At 36.6% G+C, this 13,396-nt stretch overlaps 2 protein-coding genes across 4 annotated transcripts in view; one reads left to right on the forward strand and one right to left on the reverse strand.

Annotated features, from left to right (window-relative positions):
- Positions 1-13,396, forward strand: part of ARL13B (ADP ribosylation factor like GTPase 13B) — a 49,113-nt gene that overhangs the window by 16,610 nt on the left and 19,107 nt on the right. The gene's annotated exons all lie outside the window — the stretch shown is intronic.
- STX19 (syntaxin 19) lies at positions 840-3,441 on the reverse strand. Its single transcript, XM_032191870.1, has 2 exons — positions 3,298-3,441; positions 840-2,148 (listed from the first exon to the last, which is right to left on the reverse strand). Exon 2 carries the CDS (start codon positions 2,057-2,059, stop codon positions 1,184-1,186), a length of 876 nt encoding a protein of 291 aa, XP_032047761.1. The 5' UTR covers positions 2,060-2,148; positions 3,298-3,441; the 3' UTR covers positions 840-1,183.

The raw sequence follows: 13,396 nt of genomic DNA on the forward strand, positions 1-13,396 counted from the left end.
TCAGAGAGGTGCTGATAGGCTGAGAAGTGGCGAATGAGAGGTTCCACCAGAGAAATGCTTGTCTAGATAAGACCAGGAGGCTGAGCAAGGCGTTGGTCTGGATGTCACCCAGAAATTCCTTCTGATGTAATTCTCTGGTTCCAGGTTATAATTTTTTTTTGTAAGGATTAATTTTTTGATTTGTTACTAATGGAAGGGAGACTACAGAGGCAACTGCGTATTTGGATAGGCCAGGCAGCAGTAAGAACACATCTTATCATGGAGTAATAGAAGTATCATTTCACCACCATCACCTGGTAGGTGTCTGCCTAGGTAGTTGAATAATATAAGTATCTCCATGTCAGTTTGTTAATAATTGCTTTCTCAGCAGGCTGCTGACAAATGCCCTGTAGGTTTGATGTGGTCTTCTGCTGCTAATGACCTTTGATGTGCTCAGAAAATATAAACTCAAAACCTATTCGTAAGAAATACAAAAAGATGCTATTAAATAACCAGATACGTTTTGTGTGCCCCAAAACAGTGCATGCTGTCCTACTACAATTTGAGCATTGTTTCATGATAACAGGACGGCCTGTGAGTAACCTCCTGTAAAAGCAGCGCTCAAATAATTCTGACAACCAAACACAAAGTCAGAAAGCAGTTCAGATATCAGGTTCTACATTGTTATTGAGGATGTCTACTTTGTGTAGATTTTATTTGTAGAACTCTAAATTCTTGGGGAAAAAAAAAAAACATCAGCAAGTAAATATGAGTGCTAAAAACAAACAAAAAACAGCAAGGCAATTAAAAAAAATACTGAATATTATTTTATAAAAGGTGATTCAACCAGTCTTATTAATCTTATCTGAGATTAACAATCCTTTTGTTGTTTTCCAAAAGCATGGGAGACGTTGCTATGTTGTTTCTGCTCCTTATGAGCAGAAGAACAAGAAAGTGTCACTCGTCTCATTTGATCCTTCCTTCTAGTTCACATGTTTCTGTGAACATCGTAAAATTCAGGGACAAATGAAGATCTTGCATTCTTCTAACTCAGTTTGGAAAAAACAGATACAGTCTTTCCTGAGAGGTGTGTGGAAGGAGAAATAGGAAGAAAAATGAATCAATAGAGGGATTCTGTGGCTGCCTAATAAGGAACTTTTACTAAATAGGAACGGTTGCTACTTCAAACAGCTTCTTTCCGTTGTCATTTGCAGCATGGACAACACCAGCAGCATATTGCTCTGCAAGGGTTTCTTTTCCGATATTTGACTGCAAGTCCAAATTTTTCTCTAGATATTTGAGTGTATTCTTGAGTGTTGTTCATACTGATTTCTATGTTGTTGATCATCTCCCCTTGCTCCTCCACCAGAAGCGATATCTGGATAAAAAGTTCCTTCAAGTCTTTGATCTGGTTTTCCAGACTGACTAGTTCTTTGTGTCTCTGTTCAATCTCTGAAAGTTGTGCTTTCGTTATTTTGACTTCAGTGAGTAGGTTTTCATTGAAAATATCCCATTTTCCTTGTTGAAGCATGTCATTGACTTCTTCCTCAGATACCTCCTTACCAGCTACTTCAAGCTGACGAACGATAAACCTTCTGCATTTCTCTTGCTTGACTGTTATAGCTTCGTTGTAGGAGAGCATAGCATTTAGGTAACACCGGGATAGGAAAGCATGCTGGGAGGATAGAATTCTTACTATGGCAGATGATAACCCGTGTTCACTTTCAGCTTTTTTCACTGTTTTTGACAGTTCATCCAAACCCTTTCTTACATGTTCTGCTTGAATTTTGATTTCTCTTGCTATGTTAGATTCCTTTTTAAGAACACTGAACCTTCTCATTGAAGACACTAGGCTCTTTTGTTGTTGACTAAATTTATGAACTTCATCCACCAAATTATTGATTTCATTCTGAAGCTTCTGGATTTCATGGAAGTGCCTTTCAGTTATGGGTTCCCGTTCGTAAATAATGGCCTGCTGTTCAAACTCTTCCTGCTCATCCTGTACAGGTGGGTGGTTGTTTTCTCCAACTATCTGCAGTTCCTTAACTCTCAATTTAAGCTCTTGGAGGCGGTCTCTCATGGTTTTTATACTCAGTTTTTCTTAGCTTGTTCTTTTCCTCTCTTGCAAGACAGGGAGTTAACTCCAATATCCAATATTTTCTTAGTTTGCTGTAATCAAAGTGTAACAAAAATCCATGTTAGCAATTGTCCATATGCAACAAAAATAGCTATGGAGATGAGAGCTAATTCCCTCTGTACAGAGGTAAAATACAAGCAGCAGCAAATCAAAAGTCATTAGGCATTATGATTGAATGTACATGATAGGTATTGTCATATTGTCAGGGCATTCTGCTCTTTAACCCAGTTTTTGTAGGGCTTATTCTCATAACCAAGCATTTTTTTATTTATTTTTCTTCAGGTGGATACAGCTAAGTTTTCCCTTAGCTTCTTCGTTATCTAGTGTCTTTTCCACATACAATGATTTCAAGCCTGATCCTATTTTTGTGATAAATGTATAGTGTAGGGTCCAGAACCTAGAATATGCAGGAATTTGGTATATGAAGATGACTTTTATTTGGGGGAGGAAGAGAGGAGTAACTCAAATTCTTATTTTACCATAATTAATCTTTTGAAAGAAAAATAATCTTTTTTTTTTTTTTTTTTTTTTTTTTTCGGGGGGGGGGGGGGGTTGGAAATGTGAGTTAGTTATTCTTTATTCTCAGTTGGAGATGTACCCTTCAGCCGTAGAAGCTGAGGCAGTCTAAGGAGTCAGTTTTGGCTTGAGTAAACTACTTTAGGCTTTTAGTTTAGCCATGCTGAATTTTTTTATCCTTTTTCCTTGGCATCACTTTCCTGTGGAATTAAACTGATGGTAACTGAAGTAGTAAATTCTACAGCAAAACAGAACAACAGAACTCTTGACTATGAAAATACATATTTTTTAATATATTGTTTGTGAACAATACTGTTTGAAAACAATAAATTGTTTTCACAGAAGTGAACCCTGTATCATTTATGTTGGGACTTGAAGATTTTCTAAGCTACTTCTGAATTTTTCTATTCTTACTTTGTCATTTGCAATTTTTAATAAAATTTATACAAATGTACTCTGTACACCATATTAAGATACAATTTAGTAAAGTTTCTTGTTTAACAGAAAGTGGACTTAGTGGTGTTTTCTACCTTAGCTCTTGTGTGAGCTTCACTGGAGATAGTTAAACTCCAGTTCTGTTAACAAAGATCTTAACGTGATATTGAAGTTTTTTTTTCTGGCAAGTGATTTTTATAGAAAATCTTAAAACAAACAAAAAAACATACCTTTCAAATGACTGTGGGTGTAATGCTCAGCCTGGCCTGTACAGTCATTCTAAATTTCCCTATTTGCTTTCAAATAAAGAAAAAAGTCCTTTAAATATTTCAGGAGCTTGCTTGAAGACATTTCCATGTTAAAAACAATCAATCAAAAAAAAAAAAAAAAAAAAGAGAGAGAGAAATTGTCAGCTTGATGCAGCTGTTTTATAACTAAATGTCCACAATAAAAATAAAATCACACTGTTGAATGCCTGCCTGTGTTATTGAACACAGCAATATCCATGGAGGAATATCTGTAACGTGTTATGGCCCTGGATGGAACATTGACCAAGGAGCCCTGAAAAATAGAAGTGATAAAAATGAATATTTTAGAATGCAAATATTTCTTCTTAAAGTTTGGAGAAAGAAAGAATGCTTGAAGGCTTTTATGTTACAAGGAACAAGAGCTTGGGAAGGGCTGTTGGTGGGTGTTTCAGTGAGAACACATGGTTCTGGGATTTAAAGTTAATTGCAGCATGTCCTAGACTCTGGACCAAAAGACTTTTTGGTAACTTTGACACACATTGTGAATGTTGTAGGCATTTTTTCCTATGATTGTCATAAAAGTAAGTCTTTTTGAAGAGTATTAAGGTTTATTTGTTTGAATTTGTATCTGGCACCTTTACTCAATTTTTAAATGTTTTATTTCTTTGTGAGCTTTTATTTGGGTAAATGAGGTACCTGGAATGTTGCAGGTGATAAGGCCTGGATAGGAGATTTGAAGAGGACTAAAACAGTTTTTTCATCAAACAGCTTACGCAAAGCACCCCTTTTTCATTGAAATATTCTTCCAAGTTTTAACTTGGCTTTTCAAAATTCGCATACTGAAAGAAGGGCATTTGGTAGTAAGATGTTTTATGTTGTACACTTTCATTACTTGGAGCATAACCTCTAAACCCTAACAGGCAGCTTCCAGAAGTCTTCAAATATGAATCATATTAATGAACTTGAGTTTAAGGAGCAAATACTAAACACACGTACCCTGTACCCTTTTGTGCAGCAACTGCAAAGCTTATCTTTTATTAAAATACTTTTTGTCATGGTTGTTTTAGGGCTGCTACTCTTGATTGCTTTATTCATCCTCTGCCCTGTATACAAAAAGGCTGCTTTATTCTGTACAAATCAAAAGTGTTGGTCATTACTGCTTTGAAGTAGACTGAAGTTGGGTTTTTCTTTTTAGTTTAAAGGTTTTTATAAATATAATAAACAGTTTGTAGCTAGCAGTTAGTTTGTGACTAGCTTGCATGCAGTGCTGTTAAAGTCACAGATCTCTCCTCAGCACTAAACCTCAGCCAAAGGGGCTAACTGGTAATTTTCCATTACAAAATGACTGTGAAAGCTTTGAAATCAGATACTGGCTCTACTGGGCCCGAGATAGAAAATACATAGCTGTAAGCTGTATTTTCTTGTTGTTCTTCCAATTATTGTATTATAATTGGATTTTATTCCAAAAATAAAATGAGCAGTTTGGCCTTTCAGGGTTGTGTGCTTAATCTGTAACTGCATTTTTAAAATGTAAACCAATTCAGAAATTCTTCAAGGGTTGACATGTTTGCGTTAATCCCAAATTGTTCAGTGTATCTCAGTTACTCAGAGCAAGAATTGCTTCCTTTAGATACCTCTGCCTGATCTGACAGCTCACCATGATACCAAGGGTGGATCGCCTCTGTTAAGCATTTCTGTTGATTTCCTTAGGAAGACTCCGCATCTTTGCATGTATGGTTATGTTTAGTATTATGTAATTCTGCACAAAGTCTTTTGTTTTAACTGAGAGAGTTTCCATTGCGTAGGTTTTATAAAATCCAACTATTATAAAGTTCAACTATTTTTAATTGTAGGAGAGACAGTATTTTTTTCAAACTTCCCATGAATGTTTTCCTTGGGCTAAGATCAAGAATGGAAAAATCCTGATAACAAGTGAAGTGCTCAGGTCCATGAGATTTCTACTTAGGGTCTTCCGGACAAGTCAAACATCAAACATGTTTCTTCCATAGGGTTATTCAGCCTTTAGTGCTGAGCAATGCAGTAATATTTTCTGGCTGTTTTTAGAGGTTTCAAGGTAGTCTTCTGCAATAGCAGTGTTTTAAAACCAAAATCCCAATTCTAAGGATTCTTTTTAGTAAGCAAATGCAGATTTCTGTCTTATCCAAAAGGATGCATCTTGTAATAGATGCAAAGAATCAATCCAGTAACCAGTCAACATGCAAACAATTTTGTTACATTTGAATAGCTTCAAATGCCACTGCTGGGGTTTCTCTGATCCCTTATGCATATTTAAGGTCCCTAAATAGGTTTTTGCGTAATCTAAGTCATGGAGCTGAACACTGTGAACATGTTTTCCACAGATTTAAATCTTGCTGTCTGCAGGAGGATTAGGTGAAAAACAAAACTTTAAATGCTTCAGAGACTGATCACAAGAAAGAATGTTGATATTGTACAGTAATATGGATTTCCCTTACTGTTTCTTTTGTTGTTGTTTATGTCTTCCTCTCCTTTCCCCCCATGTTTCAATATCTGAACTTAGCATTTGTTGATTTACTGCAAGAGAATTCCAAAAGCCTGGTAGCTATTAGGAGTTACGTAACTGTACTGAGACTTACGATCAGGCGAGCTTGCAAGTAATTTTTTGGAAAATACTACTTTGGGGTGGAGAAAAATACAAGTTGTATTTATTTTGTTACAGTAATTCCTCTGAATTGCTTAACTTGCCATGGTTTATCTCCCTACAGCAGAAGAGAGGCAATTTCTTCAAGGTAACATTCTTTTGAGATGTTTCAGAACTGCTTGGCACCACCAAGACTGCTGCAGAGAAAGTTCAGTGTGGGGCATGCGAAAGGAACCAGGAGTGCTAAACAAGGCTTCACAGAAGTGTCCTGACAGTCTGTTTTAGTACAGCCTAACACATCTGTTGACCCATGTTAATTTAACATGGCTTGGCAATCCTGTGCTTGAAAGCAAGTTCTAATGGCACCATTTAATGTTTATGCGAGCTGGCAAGACTTCTTGTATCTAAGGAAATTAAAGTAATGACTGCAAAGCTCTAAAACATACATGCAGTCATGCAGTTACTCCAACAGAACACAGTTCAAGTTTTCCAAAGGACAGTTACCATTTTTTCATGTGCTCAGTCTGCTGTGACTTGAAAGTGAGTCAACCATAGGACCGTAAGAACTGAGCTTCATGTTCAATTTGTATATCTATTAATGACTGACATGTACTTTTTGATGTTTTGGGCTCATTGCTTTTGAAATATTTGATTTTTTTTTTTTTTTTTTTTTTTTTTTAAAAAAAGCAATAGAATTTTGTGACTATTAGAGGACTTGCATACCTATGCAAGGTATGAATCATCACTAGTTCCCTGCAGATGGAACAGTTTCTTCTCAAAATCAAACTTGTAAAGAAGTGAGCAGAAAACACTTCAGGTAGATATTTTTTTTTTCTTGTTTAAACATCAGGCTCACTAAGCAGTGGAATGAAAGCAATTGAACCCTAGTTTCATATCTTACATCCTATCTGGCTTGCCTTCAAAACCTGCCTCTGAATTTGCTTGCCAGTAAGTGTGGTTGATTATACTGGCAGCTGAAACACATGCTGGTTTCAAATAAATAAGGATGTCTTCATGATGAAGATAACCTTGGAAATTGTCCGCTTGACTTTTTGAATGTTCCCTAACAAACTTTGTTCATATAGTGAGCCCTTGTTGTTGTCCTTTGTGTTTGTGTATATGGATAGGGGCACATCTTGTTCTTTCAGTTGAGATGAAAGACATATTGTTGAAGCTTTGGCCAATACAGAGAGAATATGCCTACTCCTTCAGAGTTGAGTAAAGGAAATAAGTGGATGGAAAGCACCTGAATGACTTGGTGTCCCCTATGTTTAAATTAAATAAAAATACTTCATCGGTGATTAAAATATCACAGCTTAGCACATCCTCAGTGGCCTTATCAGGCATTTTCTTCACTGATGGTTGGAAAAGCGGTTAGAACAGCTTAGAGCAGTAAGGGTGAAACAAATCAAAAGGTGGGAGAGCATTAGCTTGCTAAATGGCAGCCTCAGGTTGTTGGCTAAGTTCAGAAATGGCTCTGAACGCTCTTACATATACACACCTGAAGAGCATCAGCAAGGTCTGTCCATGTTTCTGGCCATTCCTCAGACGTGGCTGCTGCGACGTCTTCTTCTTTTTGGAGTTACCTATGCTGAAACTTTGTTTGGAACCAGGATCTCAAGCTGCAGGCTAGTCTTTAAAAAAAATACTGTGTAAATATGGAGTCCCTCTAATGTGGCTGCAGTAATTCAGGCAGTCATGTGGCACTGTGCATTTTTGGGGTACAGTTAAAAACTGTGTAGTATTGAAAACATAGCCGAAGATCAGACTGAGCTACAGTATGGATAAAGGGAGAAGGACGTAGGGAGTAGGATGGGAGTAAGGAAGGGAACAAGACAGTCCGTAGGAGAGAGAGAATCAGACCCAGTTTTGCCTAGCACTAAGCTGTGTTCAGAGTTTAAGGATTATTGACTTGCTTTCATAAGCATACTCTATTCGGAGGGAGGAGGAGGAATTCACATGCTGCATTTTATTTTGGTCATGCTGGCATACCTTATCTCCTAGAAGGGCTTTTCCCAACACCCCATGATTTTTATCATGCAGATCCACTGGTGATTAAGTTTGTATTTGTTTCGGTAGGCATCTTCATAGCTGACCAGTTTAGGAACACGGTTTTCACATCCTTGTCAAATGTTCTAATGGTATTGCAAGAATCTTTGACTTTTTATAACTTTAATCTGTTACTCATCAGGGAATCACTCCAAACTGATGACATGTGGTTGGGCAAGTCTTGATAAAGACAGTTACTTCTGCCGAGGAGAATAACAGATCATAATGAATAGACCACCATTGTTAATCTGTCATGATGATAAAGTTTGTCCTAAATTCTTTTCAGTTCTTTTCAAAATTTTTATTTCCATCAAATTCACTATCTCCTATGTTTAATATATATATATACATATATATTTAAAGGTTCTTGTGCTTAATTGCAAAGTAGCCAATTAGAATGTTCTTTAATCGCTCTACTTTGTCTATAGACCTATTTATCAGGGAGTATATATACAAAAATGATACTGGGTCTGCATTAAGTTAAAATGCATCTGTGAAGTAGTTAAGCTGATCTTATGGAACTCTTGTTACTGGTTGTCATTAGATTCAGTGGCTTCTTTTGTGGGTCTGGTGTGTTGTTTTTCATGCTTTTTGTTTGTTTTTGTCTTTTTCCTGATTTACCAAAAACTCCTGTTTAGGTTCCATAGTTCTATTTGCTGTTTCTAGATTATTGAGCATCTTCATTAAAATGTCTGATACAAAAGAGGACTCTGTATTTGATCTTTGATTTAGTTTGTATGCTGCCAATGTTAATTCTAATATGCTGAGGTCCATTAGAAGAGGAAGACTTGCAGACAAGCAAAGGACAGAATTCTCTTTAAAGCTTTGAGGTGTGTAATCTCTGTTCTACATTACACTCTATTCATTACCTCTGCTGAAACAGCATTTTTTTTTTTTTATTTTTTTTTTGACTGCAGCAAAAATAAGGGTCAGCTCGTTTTTCTGCCCTGCCCCTTAGTTATGAAGGGCACAGGGTAGAAAATGCTTTGAGGCAATGTGTCCCAAAGGAATTTCAGGTTAAAAGCAAATATTTTTTTAAATCAATTTCTAGGCTGCAACTGTCTTACAGCTTTGTTATATGGTGTTTAACTATATAACTGGTTTTTGACAGCAGTGTCTTTGAGTAACTGTGGCTTTGAATTGAAATTTCAGTTTGCTAAAATAGCTATGTTCTTATATATTCTCCCAAGAAAAGAAGGAATGTGTTTGGTGTCCTGGAATCTTGCGTTATTACGCCAAGTTATATTTTAAGGAACTAAGAAATCTTGCTATAGGTTGTGCTTATTTTCTCCTTTGTTTATAAAAGAAAGAAAAAAAGGAAGAAAAAAGTTTCCATTAGCTTGTCTTGTAAACAAACATGCTTAAGCCAAGGATTATCAGGAAGCAAGGTGGTTGGATGAAATTATCCTTTTAAATTATCTCTGTCTTAAGATGATAATTCCTTGGAAAAGCATACTTAAGAATAGTTCTAAATTCACGTTTCTGTTTGTGGGAAGTGTGGGAGTTGTTCAACAGGAAAATATCAAGGGCAGAGAGCTTGCCTTGGCTGTAAACCTGAAAAAAGATGCCATTTACATGTGGAAGGTAGCTAAGTAGTATCACAGTACACTGCATGATAGTGCAAAATAATATTTTCAGTGCAGGGGACTTAATAGATATCTCATTCTTAAGACATACTAACGTGTAAAGATCGTTTGCATTTTTCAGTCGTTGTCTCTGGAAAATAGGCTATAGCGTGTTGCTTCTGGTATAGCTGACAATGTGACACTGAGGAAATGCAGTCTTGCTTCTTGTCCCCTTGAGAGAAAGTATCACCCACCATAGCTGCCACAAAGCTACCAGGTAAACCCAAAACGACCAATATGGAGAATAGAAAATGGCACATCTGAAGCGAAGGAGTGTGGGAGTTCTCTAACTAGTGTGACATAAGTCATGGGAAGGGGAGAAACATCAGAACTGAGAATGAATGTGTGGTTCAAATAGACTAAAGTAGGCCTGAGTGTTCAAGGAGTTCACGAGACAGGTAAAAATGGGTCCAGAGTTGCTGGGAAAAGTGCCACCAAACCATGCTGCTGGATTAAGCGCTCCAAGGGAGATGGGGTTGGGGGTATTGAACAGACCTTAGTTACTTAAATTAATTTAGATGTTCTTGAGCAGTTGGCCAGAAATCAGTAACACGCTCATGTTGTTGGAAATGTAGTTGTCTTATGCTGATGTTTATGGTTTTTGTATGATATGGGAAAGAATCCTGGGAGAGAAAAGGATAAATGAGTAATAGAAGTTATAGATCTTACCATTAGTAGGGTGGGAAAAGATAGTAGGTTGTGAACCATCTATATTAAAAGCTTTTATACTTTCAAAATCTCTACAACTGCCAGTCCATTCCAATTAGAAAAACATGGTGATGTTGTTTTTTTAATGAACTATTTGGTTCAAAGATGCACAGTGAGTATGAGGCAAAGCTACGATTGCGTCTTCGAGTTTCATATCATGTTATGAATGTGTGGAAGGCTTCAGGGAAGGGATATACCACTCTTTCCATGTATGCAGGCAATGATTCTCACGTTCTCTACAGAAACTTTAGATAATGGAAGGTGGTACGGTCATGCTTTTGTACTGACGTAAGTTGCAGTTGCAGTATGCATCAGTAAGTCCTCACTGACAAAACAATGATCTCACTCTGCAAATCAGTTAGTCTGTATTCTCTCTAATTGGTAAGGGATTGGAGTATCCCTTAATTTAGAGTAAAAATGAGTTTATTTGATGTTCTTATTATATTTCACCTATAAACTAAAGATTTACTGTCAGTGGTGCTCTTTAAGAGACTTTAAAAAAAAAAAAAAAAAGAGCAGTAAAGAGAAGTAAATACATCTTTGGAGATACCTGTTTTTTTTCTTTTCAGACAAGAATAATCCTAGAAATCAACACCATTGTTGGTTTAGATGGTACAAATATGATGGCCACCTACGAGTCACAGCAATCCAGATAGAAAATCATCATCTCCTCTGCCAAAAATGATATAATGAAGGTCCAGATATTGATGTATTTTAAGGCAGGATTTGAAAGTAAACTAGCAACAAGAGAATGGGCTGTAGCAGGATGAACGGGTGAACTTCTTTCCATTTAATAGGAGGTATAATTTGATCTTCTAGTTAGCAGCTTTCTCTAAAACTACAGTTGCTATACATCTGTTCGAAGATTTTTTCACCCTGGTAGTTGCAGGCACAAAATTTGTACTGTGCAAAATCCCACCTGGTTTTCATTTCCATTTCATCTGTCAGACCACATAGCTAAGTACTGCAGCCCTGGAACTTATCTACTCATCTTTAATAAATGGAAGGATTTCTAGGCAGTTTTAATTAATTATATATATTACAGGTAACTTGATGAAACAACTTCACTTTTTGCCTTGGTATTGATATTTCAATATCAAATGCAGTGTAAGAAAATAATTCATATTTGCAGGTTTTTTAAATCTTATATGAAAACAGGTGGCAGTTTAACTTACTGTCATTGTGTTCAAAGTTATATACCTGGAACTTGAACATAGTATTGTGGTTGTGAGCTCAGATCTCACTGGGCAAATCTATTTGATTAATAGGTAGGATTAAACTGATAGCAGAGTGTTGTGTCAGAGAAATACGCTTTTAGTAAATAGCAATGTGATTCAGATGTAAGGTGGGAATGTGGCCGCTTACCTGAAGTGAAACAAGTGATAATTGTCATTCTTTTGACCACTTCAAAAGGTGGTATGAGAGAAAAGTTTCTCTAGAGTTGCCTGGAGATACTGTAAACAGGATGAGTTTAGAATTCTACATTTAGATAAATGTGAATAGTTAAAAGTGACCTGGAGGAACTGGTTAGGGAAAGGTTGAATCAGAGAAATTTATCTGTTTGCAACTACATATATACAAACTCTTAACTGATGTTTATAGGCATATAATCCTGGAGCTCCTCGTTCACTAGATTTTTGGTACAGTTTACCCTAATATTCAAAGTATTGTTTTACATAAGAATTGAAGGTGTGAAAAGCAGACTAGGGAAATGAAATATTAAGTATGTTTGAGAAAAAGCCTAATATCAATCAGTAAAAAGCTACTGATGAGTTTGTAACTGTTGTGAACAATCCGGAAGGTGCCAGAAATTAGGGCAGCTACTTGGAGTGCCAAAGAATATAGCTTAAGATCTGTTAAGAGCCACTATTTCTGTAGTTAAAAGTTGTTAAAGGTAATTGCAGAAAAAGAAGGAAACTCAGAGTGCCTTACAGTTTCCATGGGAGGTCTGAAACTGTTTTCTAGTTCTCCTGTGTGCTTGGTTGTTAAAAGTAGCAAGAACTTTGTTTTCTGTGACTTCCTCAAAAAGCCAGTAAACTGCCAATAACTAGAGAGGAAAGAACAGACAAAATCTGACAAACTCGCATATTTCTGCCTGTTTGTGGATCAGTTCAAGTTGCATGGATATGTATGTAAGCATCCAAGGTTAAACTTTTTTCTGCTCTAACTTCTCTAGTGTGTGTTGTCCTAGTGACTTGCTGCAGGATTGTCCAAGAAAAATAAATAGAAGAGAAATGAAATTCTGAAGGAAATAGAACAGTATTTCTAAAAGGTGGACTACAGAAGGAAAAAGATAGCATTGTTCTTTCCTTGTGTCTATTGCTGTGAAGTTCAAAGGTTCTTCCTCTTGCCTTTGTGTTCCAAGGAATCCTGGTTCAGTCAGTCTCAAAGTTATGGCTCCTTGAAGCAGCCTTAAAGCCTAGTATTTTTGAGCTCACATAGTCATTCACATAATGATACATTTTCTTTAAGTTATTTTTACTCAAGACTGACAGTTCTGACACTAATATTTTGACCTTAGGGATACTTTGCTCCTGCCTCCTCATTGATCTTTATGGCCAGCGTGCGTGTTTGACTGAAAATTTTGAATTTGTGATAACTGACTGTGATTAAACCCCAAAGCAGCATCTGAGACACTTAGAGATTGCTTCCTACAGAATGCCACTACAGTTTTTAGTTTTATGTTGCTGCTGTGTGGGAGTCCCACACAAAATGCACAAGTTTGTAAGCAAGTGTTTAAAAAACAAACAAACAAAACCTCCAAGCTAACAAAACAAGAAAGCAAATGCATATGTGCACACGTGCACTCATGCAAAACGCTATTACCCTGAATAAAGAAGCCTCTGCCCTTTCTCTAACACTTGGATTTTTGATGAAAGCTGAGATACAAATGTCTGCTTTTCATATTGGAGCTTTTTCAACAAATCTCTTGGATTGTGAAGCAAGTTTTATTGCTGATTTGTTTACTACTTGCTCAGTAACGTTTTAGAAATAAGTCAAGGAGTACACATAGTTCACACTCAGGCATTGTTTTTCACTGGCGTGTCTTCAGGCTTCAGAGGGAAATACTGTTATTGAA

Source organism: Aythya fuligula, chromosome 1 (genome assembly GCF_009819795.1).
Source record: "Aythya fuligula isolate bAytFul2 chromosome 1, bAytFul2.pri, whole genome shotgun sequence".
In the NCBI taxonomy this organism is placed as follows: domain Eukaryota; kingdom Metazoa; phylum Chordata; class Aves; order Anseriformes; family Anatidae; genus Aythya; species Aythya fuligula.

Excerpts from the sequence above, each read along its gene's own strand:
- STX19 (XM_032191870.1), bottom strand. The coding sequence starts at position 2,059 with ATGAGAGACCGCCTCCAAGAGCTTAAATTGAGAGTTAAGGAACTGCAG.